Source organism: Perca fluviatilis, chromosome 9 (assembly GCF_010015445.1).
Source record: "Perca fluviatilis chromosome 9, GENO_Pfluv_1.0, whole genome shotgun sequence".
NCBI lineage: Eukaryota > Metazoa > Chordata > Actinopteri > Perciformes > Percidae > Perca > Perca fluviatilis.
Genome location: NC_053120.1, coordinates 26991770 through 27014567, shown reverse-complemented (window position 1 = coordinate 27014567; position 22798 = coordinate 26991770). Strand labels below are relative to the sequence as shown.

The 22798-nt window shown below is 39.7% G+C and overlaps 1 protein-coding gene across 3 annotated transcripts; it reads left to right on the top strand.

The window, feature by feature from the left end:
• Positions 1–1673: 1673 nt before the first annotated feature.
• bsg (basigin) lies at positions 1674–21663 on the top strand. Of its 3 annotated transcripts, none has more exons than XM_039810450.1 (9): positions 1674–1892; positions 7886–8236; positions 11119–11287; positions 15876–15964; positions 16215–16345; positions 16579–16855; positions 20235–20247; positions 20337–20409; positions 20577–21663. In XM_039810450.1, the coding sequence occupies exons 1-8, from the start codon at positions 1829–1831 to the stop codon at positions 20395–20397; spliced, it is 1155 nt and encodes a 384-aa protein (XP_039666384.1). In that variant the 5' UTR covers positions 1674–1828; the 3' UTR covers positions 20398–20409; positions 20577–21663. The 3 variants fall into 3 exon arrangements, with proteins under 3 accessions (XP_039666384.1, XP_039666383.1, XP_039666385.1); XM_039810449.1 differs by having other exon boundaries at positions 20223–20247; XM_039810451.1 differs by lacking the exon at positions 7886–8236 and having other exon boundaries at positions 1680–1892; positions 20223–20247.
• Positions 21664–22798: the final 1135 nt, after the last annotated feature.

Here is a 22798-nt window from a genome sequence, read left to right as displayed (position 1 = left end):
GTCGGTACAGCAAATAAGCTATCATTGAGCAAAAAAAAAATTAGTCACTTGTTTTTCCTTAATACCAAATAAAGAAAATAGTAATATGGTAAACACATTGGCAAACATGAGCTGTTCTGGTCTGTTCAGTCTAAGTTATTTGTCCCTTTTAATGACATCTTGCAGGCTCTTAGAACAAGCACACATCAACCAGAAAACAATAACACCATTAGCAAGCACTGCTCAAAGTGATTTCAATGCATAATAGTCTTGAGATTGTTTTGTACTTTCAAAGTAAGGCCTGCAGGAATGCAGATAGTAAACAAGAGTCTCTATTAAATCTTTCAATGGGGTACATGTACTTGCCTATTAAATGTTTTCAAAGGGCCAATCAATTCTGCTTCCCTTCATTGTTTAGCCATATGGGTGTATTTCCTCCGCATTGTACCTCTCTTCTCCTATGGGGTTTAAGGTTCAAAGGCCTTTAATCTGAGGGGATTTCTATGAGCAGAACATTGGTCTAGCTAGATGACAAATATATACACTTGACTATAAGTTTGACTTTACAATGTGAAATAGCTGATTTATATTCAGTTTATTGTTGTCTTTGTAGTTTACACTGCAAATGTGTGCCCTTGTAACTGTACCTTCAAATATGACAAGCTGTTTTAATATTAATTTGCTACAACTTTTAACGTCTAAAGCTACCTTTTTGGATTTAAAATACAACTTGTGACATGTATATAGATTTTCAATAGGTTTGCAGCACTCAGGCTTCTTTCAGAAACATCAGCATGGCACATCTGGATTTGTGGATTTTCTGACATACCTTCTCATACATTAAGGCTTTGAGTTTAAGTTTATAGGGAATATCAGGGTAGTAATGTGAAATTAATTCCACAGAATTTTAACAGGATTAAAGTCTGGCTGCAGTCAGACTCGAAAACTGTTTTTTTTCCAGAAATTGTATGTGTTTTCTTTTTTTTTATTGTTCCCTCAACTAGTCTCCATTTGAAAACCACCTGCAGAAAGATTCCTAGCATCACCATATTCTTTTGCTAAAATTGTATTGTGCCATCTGTCTTTATGTGCCTTTTTACAAGCTGCAACACAGCCTAGCATTTTGAAATAGTGTGCTGAATGTGATGTCTCATCCTTGCTGAATTAATATCTTTTTGCCCAGTGGATTACCTGATAAAGAAAGTACTTAGTATTTTCTGTTTGTTCAAGTTAAATGAAACTCAGACTTTTGTGAGAACCCCATACTTTAGAATTTAGCCAAGGAGAATAAACCTAACAATTCAGTCTTTGAATACTGCAGACATTTCCTTACACTTTTTGTGATTTTGCTCTAACGTACGCCAACATCTGGGTGACTTTCCTTTAGTCACTATATTGAGATGGCAGACATCCATGTTACTCTGTGAATATATGCTAGAAATGTTTCTTTCTAAAACAGTGACGTTATTATTTTATGATAATAGCCCTCAAAACGTGTAACTTCCTTAAAACACTAATTGTCCGTGTGTATGGCAAATAGCACAACCATTACTTTTTGTTGGTTTGTTTTACCTTAAAGATTTTAATTAGAGTCTAGGTTTTGCCAAATTACGTAAGAATCGTTAAATAAAGTCAAATGGCTTTATTTGACGTGACCACGCCTCTAAACAGCACGTCATATTTACGTGATGATCAGAGGGTGTACGTGAGGTGCTACTCAAAGACGACCAGCTACGACTGAAGCGTTACATCTAGCTGGAAGTTCAGAAGAAAGAGAAGCAGAAGATTCAGCCCGCCTTCGTTAACATTGCCTTTATTCGACGATTTAGTAAATACTAAATTATCAACAATGAAGTTGCTGTGGGCTGTCAGTGCCCTGCTTTTGAGCTGTTTGCGAGCCAATGCGACCACAGGTAAGAATTGTGTGTCAGCCATGTTGGTTGAATATGTAGCTAGACTGTCCCCGGACTACGAACATTACAAATGTTTATTCCGATTCTTGCTTTGCTAGGGTTATGACAGTTGTTTTTCTATGTCGAATATATTTTTGCAGCTACCGTTATTACAAAATGAATCCAGAGTTAGTAAGAAACCGTCACATAATTAGCGTTAGCTGCAGTGTTCCTGCTAGCGACACATTTTGAAAATGTACATTTGCAAAATCCTTTCCAACGATTAACCGGCGGTTTCGTAACACGTTGAGTGGAACGTTATCTTTTTCTTCGTCTGTCCCAGTTTCACAGAAAGGGGTTTAGATATTTGCCAATCGTAAGTGAATGTAATCGGTCACATGAGCTCAAAAGAAAATTAATTTTAAAACGTATGGTGGTTCAGAAACGTGTTGCTGTTGTGACCTCGTAACGTTAGTTGCGTAACCTAGAAAGGGTTCATAACGTTACAAAGGGCTGTTATCCTTTAGCTGGTAATTAACGTCAACTGCCGTTGTCATTTTCGGCTAACGTTAAAGCGTAACATATTAAGTCTTTTGGTAAATCTAGGCCGCACAGCCTTTTAGGAACTGGAGCCCAACTATGCTAACTAAACGTTAGCATAGTTGGTGGCTTGTTCTGGTTAGGCGGTCATTATTTTTTTTTTTTAAGCCTAGTAGGCCAGAACGCCGTGATGCGTATCACATGTCACAATACAGTATTTTGAGCCTTCCTCCATTTTCTGTTGCAGTAGCTACGTTTTGATATTAAAGGGTTGAGGACCTCGACCTCATTAAATGACCTGCCAGTAGCTCTTCTGCTTCCTACCAGTTGATCGACCTGGTTCGCCACTGATTGTTACTCGATAAAGAGCTGTATTTTATTCATACATAGCTCTTTCCTTGGTTACAGTGATCGTAACCAATGATAAATCAATGTATTTGTCAAGTGAACGCGTATAAAAAAATTCATTGGAATGTAATGTCAGTCCAATTTTTGCATTAAAAACGGTGACAATAATAAATAATGTTTTATGATGATGGTCGGGGGCGGGCAGTTTTAGGCGGTGTCCTCATTGATGAACCTAGTGTCCTGAGTGTAGAAGCTCCTCCTGAGCCTCTCAGTGCTGGCCTGGTGTATAAGGTACCTTCTTACCGACCTAAACGGGGAGAAAAGGTTGTTACCTGGGTGGTTTGGATCTTTTAATGATTCTCCTAACCTTTTTCTTGCAGTGCCTGGTGTAAACGTCCTCTAGGTAGCAGGGTAGGACACTGCTTATTGTGTATTCAGCCAAACAAACAACTCTTTGTATGGCCTTGTGGTCCAGACAGTGATGTTCTCCGGCAGAACGCTGTCAATAATCTGTTGGATGGGTCACTTGACATATGTGTCAGCATTGGGATGACAAATAACAGACATAAGGACAGGCATTCTTTTTAGTGAAGGTTCTTGTAGGGAAAAACAAACAAACTTAGGAAGTAGGTGGGAGCAAATAGGGATAATTGCTTATTTTGTCTCTGTGAGCAATACCAATGGAAGCAGTGTTTTATAATAAAGCTGCCATATACTTATTGTCTAAGAATGATCATTCAAATGAGCTTCTAAGTCTTAAAGTATAGGGATAATCAACACATTACACTAAATGTATAAGAAGGGGGCTGGTTCAGTTGTCAATGTACGCAGTCATGCCATGCAGATCTGCCAGGTGTGTTTTCATGACGCTGCCTTTTACGTACTTAAATTGAATAATGTGGAAATTGCTTTGAGCTTTCTTCTCTATTGAGTTATAACACTGAAAGAGTTACTCAATCATTTCAGTACACTTCACACGTCAGTTTCCTCTCCGTTTCGTCATCCCAAGGCAGTTGAGAGAGATGGGCGAGTACGTGACCTGACATATTTTGTAAAACTATGGGCTTTGAAAGTAAAATGTGTCCTTTTTATTTAGCACGGTTTCCTAAAGCATGGGCAGGTGACTTTGAAATTGCAAAGTCTGTAGCAGCGACCAGACTGTTTCTGTTTATGGTTGTTGTGTGCAAGTGCGTCAAACAAAATAAAAGGAGCCCTGATGCCACTCGATGTTTCCTGCTTTGGTAATAACTGCTCTGGAGTAGATCAGGAGTAGAGTTTCAGCTTCTTCTCTAGCATAACTTTGGCATGAAAAGTGAGTGTTATGAGGTAGGTGGGTTGGTAAGGCTAATTTGTGTGAACAAAGTCAGTTTTTGTCACATATTTTAAGTACTGGATTTTTAATCCCAGTAATCTGGTGAATGGGGATGAATACAAACTCATATTGACCACTTTTTTATTTTTTTACTATAAAAGCCTGCAGTTGCAGTGACAGGTAGCTATGTTGTGTGTACGGGGTGGGAGTTGACATTTTGCAGTGGTGACATTGGGCTACTTGATAAGTGCACTTTACATAGATGGGTCACATCCAATGGATTTATGTGGGCAGAAAGTGACAAGTGAAAGTATTTTTGCCCCCTCCTTGGAATTGCATTTCCAAACAGTGACATTTTACCAAAAAAAATACAGGGCTGAAATGAAAGCTTGAAATGGCCTCTTTAAACAGTGTGTCTGTTTCCATGCGTGTCATCATGTAAGAACCATTGGCATCCATCTTCTATTAGGATGTTAACATTGTACTAGCTCTTCCTGTTGAATGTGTCATGAGGCCTGATGATTACATGTTTTAGTCTTTTGTATATACCTTTTTGTCTTTTCAAAAGGCTCAGTAAACCCCTTTTTCAAGTTGATTTATTCACCTAGCTGGTTGAATGAAAAATGAATTATCTATGAAGATATAGTATGGATCCCCTTAGTTTGGGTTTATTTGCTCCTCTCTACTTTTTTGTGCTTAACAAATCTTATGCTATCTCTGTATTACATTCAATATTGAATCTTGATATCCTGTATGGTAAAATTATAGATTTACAGGCTTTTCGTGCATTGTTCTAGAGCTGCAAAGATGAATCAATTAGTTGTCAACTGTTTAATTATTAATCACCAACTAGTTTGATAATTGATTTGAGTCTTTTTTATTTTTTATTTTAATGGAATTAATTCTCAGATTCAAGCTTCTTAAATTTGTTGTTAAAAAGTTTCTTCACTACTCTATGACAGTAAACTATCTTTCAGTTGTGGACAAAACAAGACATTTGAGGCCATCTCCTGGGGCTTTGGAAAACGCTGATCTGCATTTTTCACCGTTTTCTGACATTTTGCAGACCAAACAACTAATCGAGAAAATAATTGACGGGTCAATCGACAGTGAAAACAATGGCTAGTTGCAGCCCTACATTGTTCAGGCATTTAGCCTGTTTGTTGGCCATATGTAAACAATAACATGAATATCAACTATGGAAGTTGTTCTCTGAAAGTGCCCGAAACACATGGAGTTAGTTCTCATGTTAAAGAGCAGAGGGCTAAAGGCAGTAAATTGTACTGTCACGATCCATGTGCTTGACATCTATTCACAGTCCGGACTATATTTAATTTTGAACTTCTATTCAGCATGTTCCACGAAGGTGACCTTTTGGCAGCGGTGGTGGAAGCCCCTAAGCTAGAAAGGTTACATCATATACATGTTGTTCACAAGGGCGGTCATGTACACATTCACAAGTCTGCCTGTTTTGTTTTGTCACTAATATCTACTGACTGTCTTGTGTTTTTGAAAATGTAAGTTTTAAGTATTTTCATCAGGGGAATGTAGAAAAAGGATGTGCATGTTTTAAAAAAACAATAAAATAAAATAAAAAAAAGCGAGTTTAGAGTTAGATCTCGAGGATGAACTCGATATTCCTTTTGTTTTCTTATTGGTACTAGGTATACCCTGTGCCCAGCCCCGGCTTTGTGTTAGTTTGAGGATTTTTCGGCTAGGAGGGAAACAAGCTGGCCGTGCTTTGGCCTGTAGTGTGAGAAGGTTATTGTTCCCTGGACCCACCTTAGTGTATAACCCCTCCCGGCCACCACTGAGTGGCAAAACAAGGTCCCCTGCCTGCTGTGAATGTGGAGAGCTGGGGAGGAAACGAATATCAAAATAAGTAAATCCATCAGAAAGGGTTTTTTGTATGACATAACAGTCACTCAGTGGTTTTGTGAGCCTTAAAGTGTAGGCAGAAAATAAGGGTCCTGACACAGGCACCCATACACACTCAAGCAGGATTTAACAGCCTAGTCAAACTGATCAGCACATTTCATACCAAAACAATACATGTATTTCTTTCTAAATCTGCTTGGTACAGTCAATTGCACAACAGCAAAAAAATGTTTTCTGTCATGTTACTCCCATGTGAATGCATCACCCGGTGGGTATTGATTTCCACGTAGCTACATTGATCCTACACAGAATGTTCTGAAAAATGGACTGTGTTAGCCTAGATTAACACCCTGCTAGCCGCTGTCGGGTGACACAAGGCACTGCAGAGAAAAGGCACCAGCCCAAAATGCTTGCGTGTTCTTAGGCTTTCATGGATTTTTTATTTTATTACGTGAAATGTTTTTCATTTCAAGCTCATCTGCTTTTCTCTTCATGTTCTGTTCCATTCATTGCACATTGCTATTGGATGCTTTTGATGTTTTTTTTCTTTTCTTTATATTTTGCTAGAACTGCCTTTTTAGGGATGTCTTGCCCAAGCTGTTTTGCCCGCAGTCCTAGTATTCATTATTGAGTAATTGCTAATACAAGGTCTTTACATAATTTAAATGGAACAAACACTCATATAAAGGTTCTTCTTTTGGTAAACGAAAAATTGACAAAAGTCCACCATTGACAGATTCAGCGTATCACAGAGAGGATCACTCAAAGCGAATGGTAGTCTACTCTCATTCCGTACGTTTACATGCACATAACATCCCTGTGTTTGCCCTAATTCCGAAAAAGACGATATTCCCCGTAATGACCGTAGTAGTGGTCATAGTGAGTGAACATGTGATGTGAGATACACTGTTATGTCTGTGGAACTATTCATTAGCTGTGTAACGTTATGTGTGATATCTGTAATGCTGAACCGACTCACAGTAGTAAAACAGATTTTATTCTGATCCAAAGACTTTCTGTGAGATAAAGGACACTAACAGATTATACCCTGGACACTATCCATTATATCCAAATATTAATGAGTAATCGTGTTAAATAATCATGATTTCAATATTGACCAAAATAATCGTGATTATTTTTTTCCATAATCGAGCAGCCCTACTGGTTTGCGCATATCCAAAAACCTGTTGATGTCCAAGTTTTTGACAATGTTTAAAGGTAGCGGTTTCTCCTTATTGGGTCTCCAGCCTTGCAATCTGTTGGCTGGTTGGTTTGTGTTCAGAAACCATAGCAACGCACAGAGCTGACCATAAGCCTGCGGTGAAAACCCTGATTGAGATGCATGTTCCGAATGCGCTGTATACATGTCCAAACAATGCCTCGAAAACCCAAAATAATACCGAAATATCCCACGTTTCGGAATATTGTCATATTTGGAATAATAGTGGAATATTGGTGTGCATGTAAATGTACTTAGTGATATATAAATGGGCAAAATATTAGAAATGCCTCCCAAGTGTAGTACTAAGTAATAATAATTAGTAGTAATAATTCTAACAGGCTGAACAAATAAACATTATAGCCTTCATGAAGCCTGCTGTCCTCTTGGATCAGCTTGGGTCATCCCTTATTGCCTTTTTTATGATTTTTATTTTCGTCTAGATGGGTCAGAGTACCAGGAATAAACATTTCCCAAAATAATTTGGTGAAAATGTTGCTCTGATCTATTTTCTGTGTGTATACTTTCATATTTTCATTTCATTTGTGTTTTTAACTTTCTTTCTTTTTCTTTCTTTCTTCCTATTTGCTTGTCTTTCTTCCATCACGGCCTTTTATCACCACTCCATGAAATGACCTGGCTTGCTTTTTAAACCCACCACATTCAAAACATTCTTGAAATCTCTGTTTGCTGGGCGGGACTGTAAACGGTGCTCAGCGGGCTTCATCAAGTCTCCCCTGTCTCAGATGAAGCTGATCAGTGACAGCGCAGAGCTGCATTGTGAGGTGATAGGGAACCCCATCCCTGAGGTGCAGTGGTGGTTTATAGAGGGTGAAGAGCCCAACGAGACCTTCACCCAGCTCTCTGACGGGGCACGGGATGACCGTGTGCAAATAAATGCCACATATATAGCACACGCCACTAGCACCATTCACCTCACAAGCCTCACCTTCAACGACTCGGGCACGTACGAGTGCCGCGCTTCCAACGACCCTGACCGCAATGAACTGAAGAAGACGCCAAAAATCAAGTGGATCCGCTCGCAGGCAAACGTTATTGTCATCGAAAGTGAGTGGCCGAAGAAGCACGAGGAGACTCCGGTCAAAGTAGCTTGGCCGTCATCTCCTCATTAGTGAAGTCCTGGACATTCAGCTCCAGTTACACTCAACTCCCATGCTTCCCGGTCCAATACCCTCTCCATCCTGCTTCACCCAGTATACGCTCTCCCTCTCCTCTCCTCAAAAGCTCCAAAGTTGTCCTGTAGTTGAATCCGAAGCCTGGTCATAAAGCGTGGCTGGGCCGCTCCCTTTTCCTGTTTACCTGACACAGAAAATGTCTTCAATCTGATGCCTTCTCTTCTCCTTCCCCCTTTTTGTTTCAAGGCTTATGTTCCACTATGTTTTCTTAGATAGAATACTGTCATAAGGTTGGAAATTTGCAAATGGCTCTTCCCGGAAAATTATTGCATATCAATAATTTAAAACAAAAAAGGGGTGTCAGATTTCTTGATTAGTAGTCCTGGTAGATATTTACTTGGGTAGCATTTTCCCGTAACACTTTATTTAAAGGGCTGTGCATAAGAAATGGTCATAAGAACATGAAGGAGTTTTATGAATGGTTATGACTGTTCATTTAAGTGTTGTAAATTATGACCCTTGCAAAGTTGGCATTATCGTTGTGACAAGTTGACATTAACATAACCTCGTAAGGCCTAATTATCAAATTTACAAAAACTATTTAACTTTGTTAACCTTAAACGGTCATAAGTGGTTGGTTTTGACATTGGCTGTCATGAGATCATTATAACTGTCATGAATGTTTTCCTTGACCTTAAGTAAAGTACTAAATTACATTTAGTGCCCTAAAATGTATTCCACAAATTCAAATTACAATTTGGACAATATAGAAAAAATTGCTGACCAAGTAATGGCAGCCTAAAACGTGAATGTTGACTCATTCCGGTCACAGACATTTATGACATCTAAATGTAAAGTCCAAATACTTCCACTTTACTTGAGGTCAAGGGAATTATTCGTATACTCAAATTTAGTGACCTATCTGTACCTTGAGAGCTCGGCACCTGAAAGCGTGCAAAGGACGGCCAGGGTGAGGCCGCTAGGGCTGGGGGAAAAAATCGATACAGCATAGTATCGCGATATTTTTCGTGGCAATACTATATCGATACACAGATGTCAAGTATCGATCTTTTATGATATATGTGTTAGTCAGCCTGTCTGCTTGACAATCCCATTTTGCAGCAATAAAATGGAAGTGAGATCAACAGACAGAGAAATATATATTTTTAGATAAAACAGATAAATTGATAAAATTGTCCTTTTGAGGACATCATTTGAAATTGGGAAACATTTGAAGTTGGAAATAAGGTAGTACATTGCAATATATCGCAGAATATTGCAATATTTTTAAAATCGCAATAATATCGTATCGTGACGTAAGTATCGTGATGATATCGTATCGTGAGGCCTCTGGTGATTCCCACCTCTAGAGGCCGCCACGCTTGCTTAACACAAACCTCTTCAACAATGCTAACATTGCATTAAAAGTGTCCTTATGTACTAAATGACACTTAATGACAACTGTCATAAAAATTTATAAAGACTCCATGTTCATGACAGGTGTCATGTCAGTCTTATGCACACCCCTTCAAATTAAGGGTTACCGGTTTCCCTAAATGATACTAACATTGGCAATGCTCCTTTTTGTTTATTCTTGTAGACCATTCCTGTGACTTATGACCTACTGAACTGTAGGTTGACAGAAGATGGTAACTAATTATTAAAATAGATTCTCAGCCATGGGGTATCTTTCTGCTTTGTGGTCAGTATTTTTTTTTGTCGCTTTTGAAGAATTGGTCAGTTTCTTCACCCTGTTGAAGCAAAATTATGTAATTTTTAACATTTTTATCATGTGATTGGCAGTGATACTGCCAATAATATTTCATCCCCCTGTTGTTGCTTCTTCTGCTTGTATTCAAAGATCTTTTCCCCATGACCTTGTTGTAGACTGTATCTACTAGATTTCCAGTAACTCCTATTCTTCCCTCCATTCTGCTGTTGGTGGGACAGATCGCCCCATTATGGGGATCTGTTTTCCCCCTTTCTTAGAAAGGTCTGTGCTTATGTTCAGAACTTGTACTTGTGTTTTCTTTGTTTTAATTTGTGAGAAATGATTAGTTTTCCTTCTCAAACTTGGTAAGTTGAAGGATTTTGCCATGGAATTAGTTGGTAATTGTTTTCTGATTTCCGCTTGACCACTTCACACTCAACAATTGTCATCTCAACAAAATCGTAATCTATATTCCATGTGGGCAATATTTTGGATTTAAACCCAATAACAAAAGGGAGCCTGATAACCGTAAAGAGGCTGTCTGTAAACTTTGAAAGTGGCGGTGTTTTAGTGGCCAAGGCCCACGATCAGCTCTGGCCGCCTCCATTTATTTCTTTACTCCTCAATGAGTGTGTGCATAGGGCTGTCATGTACAGTTTACCCTATTAACCTTTGTATCATTCATTTCTGGAAAGACAACTGTTGAGTGTTCAGAGCCAAAATGTAAATTAAACTATATCTTAAAAACAGTGCACCCAGTAATGATACATTTCAAGGCAATATCTTAATGGCAGTAATGAAGTAGAAGGGTATTAAGACAAGTAATTTGGTCCTACAAAGGCAGAGTGCAGTAACTACACACCAAAGTGCAAATACTGTGTTTTGCCTTGGTTTTTAGGTCAGTTACTGCAAATTTAAAAAGGGATTAAAACAATTCTATGGTAGAATATATATTTTTATATAGCAAAACCGGTCAGGTCAGAAATTTTAAACAAATATGTAGTTGCTGGGTTTTGCCTTTTGTAGGGCACCATTGGTGTCTCAACCTGCAAAGCTGAAAAGGATGATGAATAATTTATTTTTCCCTCTCTGTTTATCTTAAGACCCAAACATCATTACTCAACCTGAAGAAGTCAGCAACCAGACCTCAGCACTCCTTACCTGCAACTTGACAGAGTCCAGTCTTCCCATCAAGGGCTCCCACTGGACGCACAATGGCAAACTCATTGAAGAGTCGAAGTCCTCTGTTGCCACTCCATACATAGTCTTCCAGTAAGTAGCTTCATCTACCCAAGTGGGCCATATGGGCAGATCTTCCCTGCAGTTACTATGGCATAATCAAAGTGCCCATCCTCTGAAGATGTAAATTCCCTGAATCTGTTGGTGTAATATATATGCTGTTTCCCACTACCTCGTAAAGCAGAAGAATTGTTTTTTTTTCCCCTGAGAGGCCAGTTTGTTTTTCACAACCCTGATTAGCAGTGTTGAGTAAATGAACATACCAGAAAATGGCAAGCCTAGCTGGCTTTGACACTTTTAAATGTGGTATGGACAACTTAGACATTTAGCCATTTTACAGCCTAAAATAATACCAAGATGACGGCGCGTGAACAACGCGAGGCTCACTGTCTCTCCAGATTTGGCAAATTAGCTGTGTTTTATCTGCTCCTCACTGGACTATTCATTCAGGGCAGCGCTGCTTTAACATCCTACAGCCGACAGGAGCTCTGGGACATTGGATTACACAACTTCAACTGTTTTATCGTCGATCTCCAGCTTTATCCCCAAGATCTCCTGAACAACGAAGGCTGCCCACTTTTCCCGGCCGGGCGGAAGTGCTGACTGTGGCGAGACCGTAAAAAAAGCAGGGTAAGCGCGGAGGGCTGCGAGCTAAGCTAAAGCTAACACCGCATTGGCTCCCTTTACCCAGCATTTTTCTCGCTAATTTCCGGTCTCTGGTGAATAAAATGGACGAACTACGACTCTGCATCACCAACAATAAACTTAACGGATTATGGACTCAAATGTCATGATCTTTACAGAGACATGGTTAAATAGCCGTTTTCCGGACAATGCTATTGAGTTAGCAGGACGTCACATTCACCATGCAGACAGCACTGCAGATGGCTCCGGTAAGACCAGAGGCGGAGATTTTTGCATTTATACAAACTCAGCTTGGTGCACAAGCTCAATCACAGAGTCACTGCTCACCTAATGTGGAGTTTCTCATGGTTAAATGCAGACCTTGCTATCTCCCAAGAGAACTCTCATCAATTATAGTTACTGTTGTATACACACTACCGGATGCTAATGCTAAGCTTCCAAGGAAAGAACTACATGCAGCCATTAGCAAACAGCAGGCAACACACCCCGAGGCTGCCTTTATTGTTGCTGGTGACTTTTAACCACTCCAATGTAAAGACAATACTCCCCAGATTTCATAAACATGTTTCCTTCCATGCTAGAGGAAACAAGACACTGGACCATGTTTATTCCAACAGAGCTGGAGCTTACAAAGCTACTCCCCTCCCCCACATAAGACAATCAGATCACCTCTCCCCAGTGTTGTGCCTGAGCTCGTTCATATTTTGGGAGAACGTGAACTGAACATACTGTATTACTGCCTGATGAACGATGAGTTTTTTTTATTTTTTTTTTTATTTTTTTACACTAGACGCATCCGAGGTGGCACGCGACATCGTGACGTCAAAGTGATGTAATAGCCGGCCGGCACGTCCAATTTATGGCGCGCAAGCCGAGGTCGCGCACGGCTCTGTTTTTTGTTTTATTTCTCAGCGGCGCGCGACAAAGCAGAAACAGGAGGCCTGAATGAGTTCGCCGACCACCGGATGTCAGGACTCTGAGTGACTGCAAGTCTGTCTTGTAAACTTAATGGGTTAAGATGAGCTCTTTTATGGCGAATGAAAGGCTTCATCTGACGAAGTAAGTCATTGAATCCAATCGAAGCATTGACGGCAATGCTGCTGCCAGTTCTGCCGTTGTTTACCTTTTTTCTTCTTCCTTCTAGTCCGTAGAAACAGCAACGTTGGTAGCCTTTGCTCATTAGCGCCACCTCTGTTCAGGAGAAGACTGCAACTAGTGTCGCGAGCACCAGCGCGGGTATAAATACTCACGGCGATTCCATGACGTCACATTTGTACACGCCAGCTGGGCTGCGTCTAGTGTATAAAGGGTCTTACTGTGAACTCGTTCATTCTGGTGTCTGTGAACGGCACGCTATCTGTTTAACTTTGTTCAATAGGGTGCCAGATTTCTATAGAGCCTTCCGGGCGGAAACCCGGCTAAAATGCACCGTAAACAGGCCTTGATATGTAGTGGGAAAAAAAACACCCAATCTGGTAACACCAGCCACCAGTGTCGCACCGCCGCATGCATCATCAAAACAAAAAGCAGCAAGGAGGCGTCGTATGATCATTTAAACGAGTTTTATAACCATGTTGGTGAGGATGGGAAAAATCTTACATTTCTGTGCGAACTTTGCCGGCTTTCAAAAAGAAAATCCGCACTTCAATCGCACCCATAGCAAACCTGAAATGGCATGTATGTGCTATATGGGCTGTGGCAATAATTTTGAAAAATAGCTCGCAGCAACATGGAAAAAAAGAACTATGAACTAGTTCATTTTTTGGAACTGTGAACTTCGTTCAAAATTTTGAAGTATGAACTGAACTAGTTAATTTTAAAATTAGTGAACTGAACTTTGAACTGGTTCATGTAGAAAGTGAACTTTCCCAACACTGCTGCTCTCTCTTTCACCACTCATCCAATGTGTGAAACCCACAGTGAAATGAAAGTTAATGCGCAAAATGTGAGATGGCTTTTGCTGATTAAGTTGTGATGTAGCGCACATGACTGTAGTCCCGGTATCCATCGCATGGGGGAAGGATCAGGAAATGGGTCTCATCCAGTGCGCCGTACACTTGTGGCACAACGTGCGTAGTGGAGTTGCGGTGCGCTGTAGATTGATGAATTGGTTCTACAGCTTGAATCGTGTGGCCCTGCACACCGTGTATACACAGCGGTGAACGGTTGTCTTGCTGACACCAAATATCTCTGCCACAACCCTGTATTCTGCACATGTGGCCAACTTGTACAATGCTACCTCTCTCCATTTAGCCAAAGAACTTGGCTTCTAAACTCTTTGATTTAGCAAGACGGTTTGCAATCTACAACAATGCGTAACGTCAACTTGTGAAGAAACTACGCTTTGCGTAGTCTAGTTTATTCGCTCTAAACCAGTTGATGGAAACCCTTCTACATGCTACAAGCTGAAGGTTGAGGAGCACTTTTCCAACTCCAACCCCCCAACGTATGTGGCAAGGCATTCAGGCCCATCGACCCCTCCCCTCCCTTCCACTGATATCTCCTTCCTCAACGAGCTTAACAACTTCGCTTGAGGACAACAAAGTACCAGCAACCAAGGCAGAACTGACTGCTGACCACCAACCTCTGACACCCTCTCCCACTGATGTCAGAGCAGTGTTGAGCAGGATCAACATACGCAAAGCTGCAGGCCCTGATGGCATCCCTGGCTGACACCCCTCACACATACCCACCAGCCCCCCTGGACTGAACAAACCTGGAATGCTCTGTAAATCATTCCTCTTGCTCTACTGCACATATTGTATAATCGCTGTACATATTGTATAAGCCCTCAACACTCACAATTTGCACCACTGTACACACTGTATAGTTATTATTCTGTATTACAATAGTCATAGCCTGTACATTCCTGTAGTAAGTCACTCCTATAGACACATATCTATATGGATATAATTCATACCTTGCACTCTGTATATATTGTAGCATGTTATTTATTGATACTGTAGCACATGTTTAATTTATTTAATCTCTGCTTAAGCACTTCTGTTAAGACACCAACTACATTTCTTTGCTCTGTACTTGTGACATGTGCAATGACAAAGTTGAATCTAATCTAAAAGTGAGCTATATTGGCATTGCATGTTCCAAATTTACCAGTTTGATCTCAGAGAAATCAAAGTTGTTTGAGATTAAAATGGTATATATATTAAATAAATAAATAGTTTGTTTTTCCCCTACAATGGCCTAAGAATGCTGTTGTAGTAGAAGTAACTTGTGTTTGCCAACATCAAGCTGACAAACTTAATAAGAAAGTTTCTGATCTTTCTGGAGTGGTTTACTGGTCTGGCCCACTTGAGATCAAATCAGGGATATGTGGCCTATGAACTTAAATGAGTTTGACACCCCTGGTCTAGTGTTTTACTCTGTTTCTTATGCTGGCTGTGTTACTACAGTCAAAATCTCTTTATCCTAATATTCTCTCCCTTGCACTTTGTCTTCTGCTTGTCTGTCCTCCCTCCCCCTCTCACTGTTCTCCCTTCCTCCATTAGCAGCCAAGCTAGGGGCGCCATTCAGGCGTTCACTGCTGTTGATTAGCAGAGAGATGGACCGTGCAGTCATGCAGCTTTGCCGGTAGTCTTGGTAGCGGGGATAAGCACTCCTGGCAGTGTGCTCACTTGCCCTGACCTTAATTCCCCATTAGAGAGCAGGCAGGACTGTATGGGACAAACACAAGTAGGATTGTGATTACCAGGGGAAATTTGAAATATTTGTTGCATGGACAAGCAGCTTTATTTTTACCCCTGGCTCTTGTGCATAAACGGTTCTATTGTGAATTTTCTACTTAGCTAAGTGGAAAACTAATCACTGTCATTAAAGTGGCTACAGCAGATTTGGTTAGAAGTCCCCATCTGCTATATGCTAGGTTGTTAGGTCAGCAGAGAAAAATGCTATTCAAGTTCCATTAATGAGTGTTGCAAGGAGTTCTTAAATCCTTCATTTCTTTTTCTTTCCATAGATTGAACAAAATCACCCACACTTCTAGTGGAAAGTACGAATGTGTGTTCCTGACCGATCCAGAGGTGAAGAAGACAATTGAAGTCAAAAGTAAGTTAATGAATATCGCAGATAAGTTGCGTTCATTGGTCATTTTGTTAAGTTCATGTCCATGTTTACATTGGGGTTTTAACTTGCATGGGTTGCAAATGTTTTTATGGTTATAGATTAGGTAGCCTTATTTTTTTATTTCAAGCATTCTTCTCCAGCTTGAGGATAAACTATTTCATGGGAGGTAATTTATTTAAATATACAAACTTTCATATTCTAATTTGAATATGTATTTCTCTTTTTGCTGTAGTACTTCCCCATGTTGTTGCCTACAAGCACTCTGAGCATGGCAACGAGAAGGACAAAGGCGTGCTGGTGTGTTTGAGCAGTGGCTACCCATTGCCTACTGACTGGACCTGGTTCAAAGATGGCGGCCAAACCGTATGTGTTTCTCAAGCTTGTAACTTTGGCTTAAAAATGATTCATGATGTTTTTGACCTACAGTTTTAAAACCAACTCAAACGTAACCTTTAGGTGACGTAACGCTTGCGATTGCAAGTTGCAAATGGTGTATGTCCAGCCCTTCAATTGTTAAATAAAATGAAATAAGGCAGAATAGTCTCACCTGTCTTGCTACTTGTGTAACTAACTTGTTGCTTAAAAATGACCCTCAGCCTATCATCAACGGCACTACCGACAAATATGAGATAAAGAGCACCCCTAACAAGACCACTCTGGTCATTGAGAACCTGAGCATCGAAGAAGACATCGGCGACTACGTCTGCTCTGGAACCAATGAAATCGGCACAACCAGTGACCAGATCCACCTGCGTGTCCGCAGTCGCTTGGCTGCCCTCTGGCCCTTCCTTGGCATCGTGGCCGAGGTCATCATCCTGGTGACCATCATCTTCATCTATGAGAAGAGGAGAAAGCCCGATGAGATCACCGACGGTACGTTCGCCATGCTGCCTCCAACATTACGTGTTCCATACTTTTTTATTTTTTTTATATATATTTTTTTTTTTAGGTTGTGTTCAGACCGACGTTAGCACTATAGATAAAACACTGCCTTCTCATTCATTTCAATGAGACCACTGTGTTGACAGTGTCAGGGGGTGCAAGCAGCAACAACAACAAAAAGGGAGAAGTCGCAATGGCAAATGCGTTGATGATCCAACAAGACTCTGCCATTTGCCAGTGCAAGGTCCCGTGACTTTGTTACCTGAATAGGCTCATTCTACTGTTTTACCTCGCGTAAATCCAAACAGGATGAAGTGATTAGAGCTGTGATAACTTGCTGCTGTTTTTGGTCTGAACAGCTACTTAGAGCTGAGAATTTTATTTGTAAATTGGCCACAACCGTTGGTGAATTCCAAAACGTACTGGGCATTTTGCCGTTGTATTATTACACAAGTTTTGGTATCACATGATGGAATGGTTAGCTACCGAACTGTACATTTTGAGGTTAGATATGGCCATATCCCAACCTGCACTCTGTATCCTCTGTCATAATGTGTGGCTAAAAGAACATTTGAAGTCTTCCAACAGGACAAAAATGCATCAAACTGTAGGCCTCGTTTACTAAACTTGAGTTGAGAAGATGTACTGCCCCTCAGTGGCAAGTTGAAGACTGTTAAGGCATTGCTCTTAAGGTGGGAATGTATAGACTGTAGTTGCATGCATTTAATACAAACCCTTATTGTCTTTGTTGTTGTTATTATTATTATTATTATTATTATTATTTTATTTTCAAATGCAGATCAGGAGTTAGCTTCCGCCTTTTGTATCAACGCTCTGTGATCGAAACTATTATTTATATTTTTACTTCTCTGTTCGCTGCTGATTTTGCATTTTGGTAAGTGGACAAAACTGCATGTCAGACTGAAGTGGTTGAGGTGAAATGACCGCGTGGAAAAAGCTATGGGAGTCTGCTTTCGCCCCTTCTAAGAGGAATGCGCTCAAAGATTTGGTCACTCTTTCACTGGCCCTGCAATCGGAGCAAGCTTAAAATATTTCCTTTGCACTTTCTACTAGCCCTTTTTTTTTTTTTTTTTTTTTTTTATTTAAAAGTCATGTGTTTGAGCCAATGAAAGAGTCAAATGAGACACATAATGGTTTGACATGAACTTGGAACAGGTTGATAAGTGAGGTTTCAGCATTCTGTCTGCATGCCTTCTGCATCTTGTACTGTATGCATGATAAATGATAGACAACCCTCTTCTCAAGTTTAGTACATCATTGACATTTGTCTCATTGACCATTTTGGCAGCAGAGAGAGCCTTACTTTGTGAATACTGCCACTATACACGCCAGGGTGTAAGTTGGCTCTGCCTGTATAAAGACATTTCCTTCTTTTTATCTTAATACAGCTACTAGGTCTTTGGTGTCCTTTGCTTGTATTGCATGAGCCTGATGTTAAGGGGTGACTTCTACGGAAGCGTATTGCATTCACCATAGGAAAAAAAATTTAGACGCCTTATCTCGTAATTACGAGAAAATATCTCATAATTACGAGAAAAGATCTCATAATTACGAGATCCTGATCTCGTAATTACGAGAAAAGATCTCGTAATTGAGATAATTTTAAACACCTGGAAGGCGGCATATCTAGGGGACATTCTAAAACGCTTAACGTGAAAAAGCTTAACGTGGTTTAATGGACCTAAACAACGATCAATCCTAACCATATATTGCACCTATATTGCTCATCATAACCACTTAAAACTGTCAAAACATTATTTTGGTATTGTAAGGAAAAAACTTAACATGGAAAAAGCTTAACGTGGTTTAATGTACAAATAATGATCAATCATCATATAGGAGAAGATTTTGGTGATTGATCGTTGTTTAGGTACATTAAACCAAGTTAAGCTTTTTCACATTAGGACTTAAAGCCAATGAGAACCGTGGAGAGTCAACCCCCAGCCGCTCCGCTGCCCTGCTGTGAAGCAGAAACGCTTTGTCAGATAACGTCCATAATAATTGGACTTTGGGTTAGATTATTTGACAGTTTTCCGTGGTTATGAGGGGTAATATGGGAGAGAAATTTGGTGATGATTGATCTTTGTTTAGGTACATTCAACCACGTTAAGCTTTTTCCTTACAATAGGCATGAAGCAGAAACGCTTAATGTCAGATAATGTCCATAATAATTGGACTTTGGGTTCGAGTTTTTGACAGTTTTCAGTGATTATGAGAGCGAAATTAGGTAATCATTGATCATTGTTTAGGTACATTAAACCACGTTAAGCTTTTTCCTCGCCATAGGGCCAATGATAAGAAAACATTAACGTGAGATAACTTCTATAATTGGATTTAGATTTAGTTTTTTTGACGGGCTTAAGTGTTCGTGACAAGATATGACCATGATAAAATCTGGTGGTGATTGATCGTTGTTTCGATACATTAAATCACGTTGAGCATTTTCCTAGATATGCCACCTTCCAGGTGTTTTTAAAATGATCTCATAATTACGAGATCTTTTCTCGTAATTATGAGATAAGGTGTCTAAATTTTTATTTATTTTTTACTATGGTGAATGCAATACGCTTCCATATACTTCTGGACAATGTACAAAGATATTCATAAATGGCAAATGTTTAAATCTTATTGAAGATTTACTAAAGAGACCATACAGTAGTCCAGGGGTCACCAACACGGTGCCCGCGGGCACCAGGTAGCCCCCCAAGGACCACATCAGCAGCCCTCAGGCCTGTTCTAAAAATGAAAATTGAATATTGATATTATCGGTTTCCCACCTTGTTAAGTCATTGTTGATAATTATTGTGAGAAATCATTAACATGATCAATGTCTTCACATAGATGACTAGCATTAATCATTAATAATCATATATAACTAAAGGCAAACTGAGCACATTTGTTATTTCAGAAGAGTGTATCAAACTGGTAGCCCTTCATATGACTCAATACCCATGAAGTAGCTCTCACTTTCAAAAAGGTTGGTGACCCCTGCAGTAGTCTGTTAAGTGACGTTCAGTAGTGGGTCTTTTTATAGAACACAAACGATGATTTGTGTGTGGGGAATTGCTGGATAAATGAAGTGCTAAGGATTTAGCTTTGTCATTCATTGTCAGAACCAGGTGGGCATGCTTTAATTCCTATTCAGTTGGTATTTGATTATAACCCAGTTGGAATCACGTTGCGGAGGAGGTCGCTTTTCTAACATTTTCTGCCGTCATCTGTGGGGCAGGATGGGTGGCATGTGGTGCTCAAACCAGTAACCGACATGTAACGTCCTGCTTCCAACTGACTTTTGTTTTTCTTTGCCCTCCTTCACTGATCGTTTGCTGCCGTCCAGATGACGACTCAGGAGCTGCTCCTCTGTAAGTATCGTTAGCAGCGTCTTGAGTCTTATTTTTTTTTTTTTTTTTTTTTTTTAAACAGAACTCATGTTTTCACTAATGTTTTTCAGGAAGACGAATTCTAATGCAAATCACAAAGACAAGAATGTGAGGCAAAGGAATTCTAATTAGAAGCTGAAAGAGGTGCGTGAAACTTTAGTTCTTCTTAAAATTTCACTTACTCTGCTCAAAAACCGTGAAAAGACGATAAACCTTTTTTTTTTTTTTTTTTTTTTTTTTAAGAATCTGAATGATGAAATGTTTGAAAACAACTTAAATTCTTCATTCATGCAATTTTTTTTCTGTTCTAGATGGACCTCCAGATGGCAGTCCAGGATTCAGCCGTTGCACATTATACTGTGCACCCTGCAATTTTAAGTTACTTTTTGTGCTTGGGTGATAAATGTTTTAAGAAACTGAATGATTTCCTCTTTTTTTTTTTTTTTTTTTTTTTTTTTTTCTTCTATATGCTTCTCCACGTTGTGCAGCCACAGAACATAGTGTGAAGTAATTTTCTGCTCGAGGCCGCAGGGCAAATATTGCATGCATTTAATAGCAAAGTGTGTGTGTTTTCAATGTAAAATCATTAGACAGCTCATGTGAAGAATGGCACGTTTGTGGTTGTTTTTTCTTTACATGTTGATGCTTCCAGATACACTGACCACACAGTTGTCAGTCTTTGCTTTTATATTCTCCGATCTGGGATGGTGACTTGACAGCATGAGTTCTGTTCAGAGCATCTGAAACCTTTTTTGATCCTGATGCTAAGAGAATGGCAGTTAGTATGAAACTACTGGAGTGTGTTTGACCTGTCCCCACACCACCGCCATCCTCCCATAGCAGAGTTTTATACTTACAAGCACCACTACACTTTTGTGTGCAAATGTGACACTTTAAAATTTACTTTTTTTTTTTTTTTTTTTTAAATCAAGCTTTTATTTCCTTTTTGCAGTTCACATATTTGAAACTGAGGTTTTAGTTAACCAATGTTTTTGCTGCCAATGTCACATCCAGAGTAAAAAAATATATTGTAAAGGACCAAGTGCATGAGATGTAACATCTGTTGCTTCTGTTGATTGCGACCTCAACACCACGTACTGCTGTTTTTAATTTAGTACAGGTGATGAACTGTTTTTAATTAGATGGTTTTTCTTTCTCACTCAAAGTGATCTGAGAGATTTGTGTGCAATTGTTGGACCGTCGTCTCTGTTCCCGTGTGTAGATATTCAGAAGCCATATGTTCCATTTAACCTGATTAGTGTTGTGATTCGATGTTACCGTTTCAGTTACACAGATAAAAGACTTAGCCAGAGTTGTGTAAATTGTTGTACCATCAAAGTACATGGAACGCCACCAGTTTTCCAACTTTCACAAACTGAATAAAGGTATTTGATTTTACATGTCTGTTGGTTTACTTAACTTTTTCCTCAACTCAAAAGTTGACTTAGAATAGCAGGTCAAGAAGCACTGTGTACAAGGAGGACCAAACCGCTACACAGAAGACCAAAACCATTGTTTGTAGCATTCACTGTCCTGCTAACAAATGTCAGGGCATAAAGGAAGAAGAACTCTGAACATAAAATTGTTACTACAAGGTGAATGTGTTTTGAGACAAAATCTTGAAGCATATCCTCAAGCCAGACGTCCAAGTGCCTTTCAGACTGTTGCATGCCTAAACAAGCGTACAAAGTGATTCACGAGAACATTTGTTTGGGGTTTCTCAACCCCTACCTTATTGAAATGTTGTCTACCGGCATTATTACACATGTTGAGCAAAGAAGCTAAGAACTCCACTGCAGCTATGTGTGCGCTGAGCTTAAACCTGCTCAACAATCCATTTTCTTTCTTTTTTTTTTTTCTTTTTTTTACGTTTTGAAATCTCTTAAAATGTTTTACAAAAATGGCCCCAAACATGCTTTCTTATTGACTTTACCTTCCACATATTCCTGTTTCAACACACAAAACACAAAAGCTAAAAGAAAGCATGGTTTGTAACCCCCTTCTATCAACAAAACTGAAGGTCTTATCTTGTGTGCTTCCTTACTGTATAAAAGAGGGTTATCTTTAAGAACTAGCTTTATCTTGGGTTTACGAACGCCTAAATGATTGCCCCATAGGAATGTGTTAAGCTGCAGCAGAATAGTTAAAGAAAAGGAAGACTGCAGCAAAAAAAAAAAAATCAGTGAGGGCGCTGATATGCAGTTTAGGGTCCTGAATTGGAGGAGTACGGTGTCCCATACATCAGGCTATGTGGACAGTGGACGTATGTCTGAGTCCATGGGTAGAAAAAGCGTTCGGAAGCTTGTGGGTGCAGTGTGTATTTCTCCACAAGGTGGAGCCATTTATCCAAGAATAGGGGACCCCCGTCCATATTGGCAGACAATCAACCTTATCCCTTGTGTTGTCTTCAGTTCTAGGCACTTTTTTTATTTTTTTTTTTTCAATGGTTTTGGCATTTATTTATTTATTTTTTGCCGTTTTACACTTATTTTTACTACCATGTATGAACAGCACTAACACCAACTCATTACTA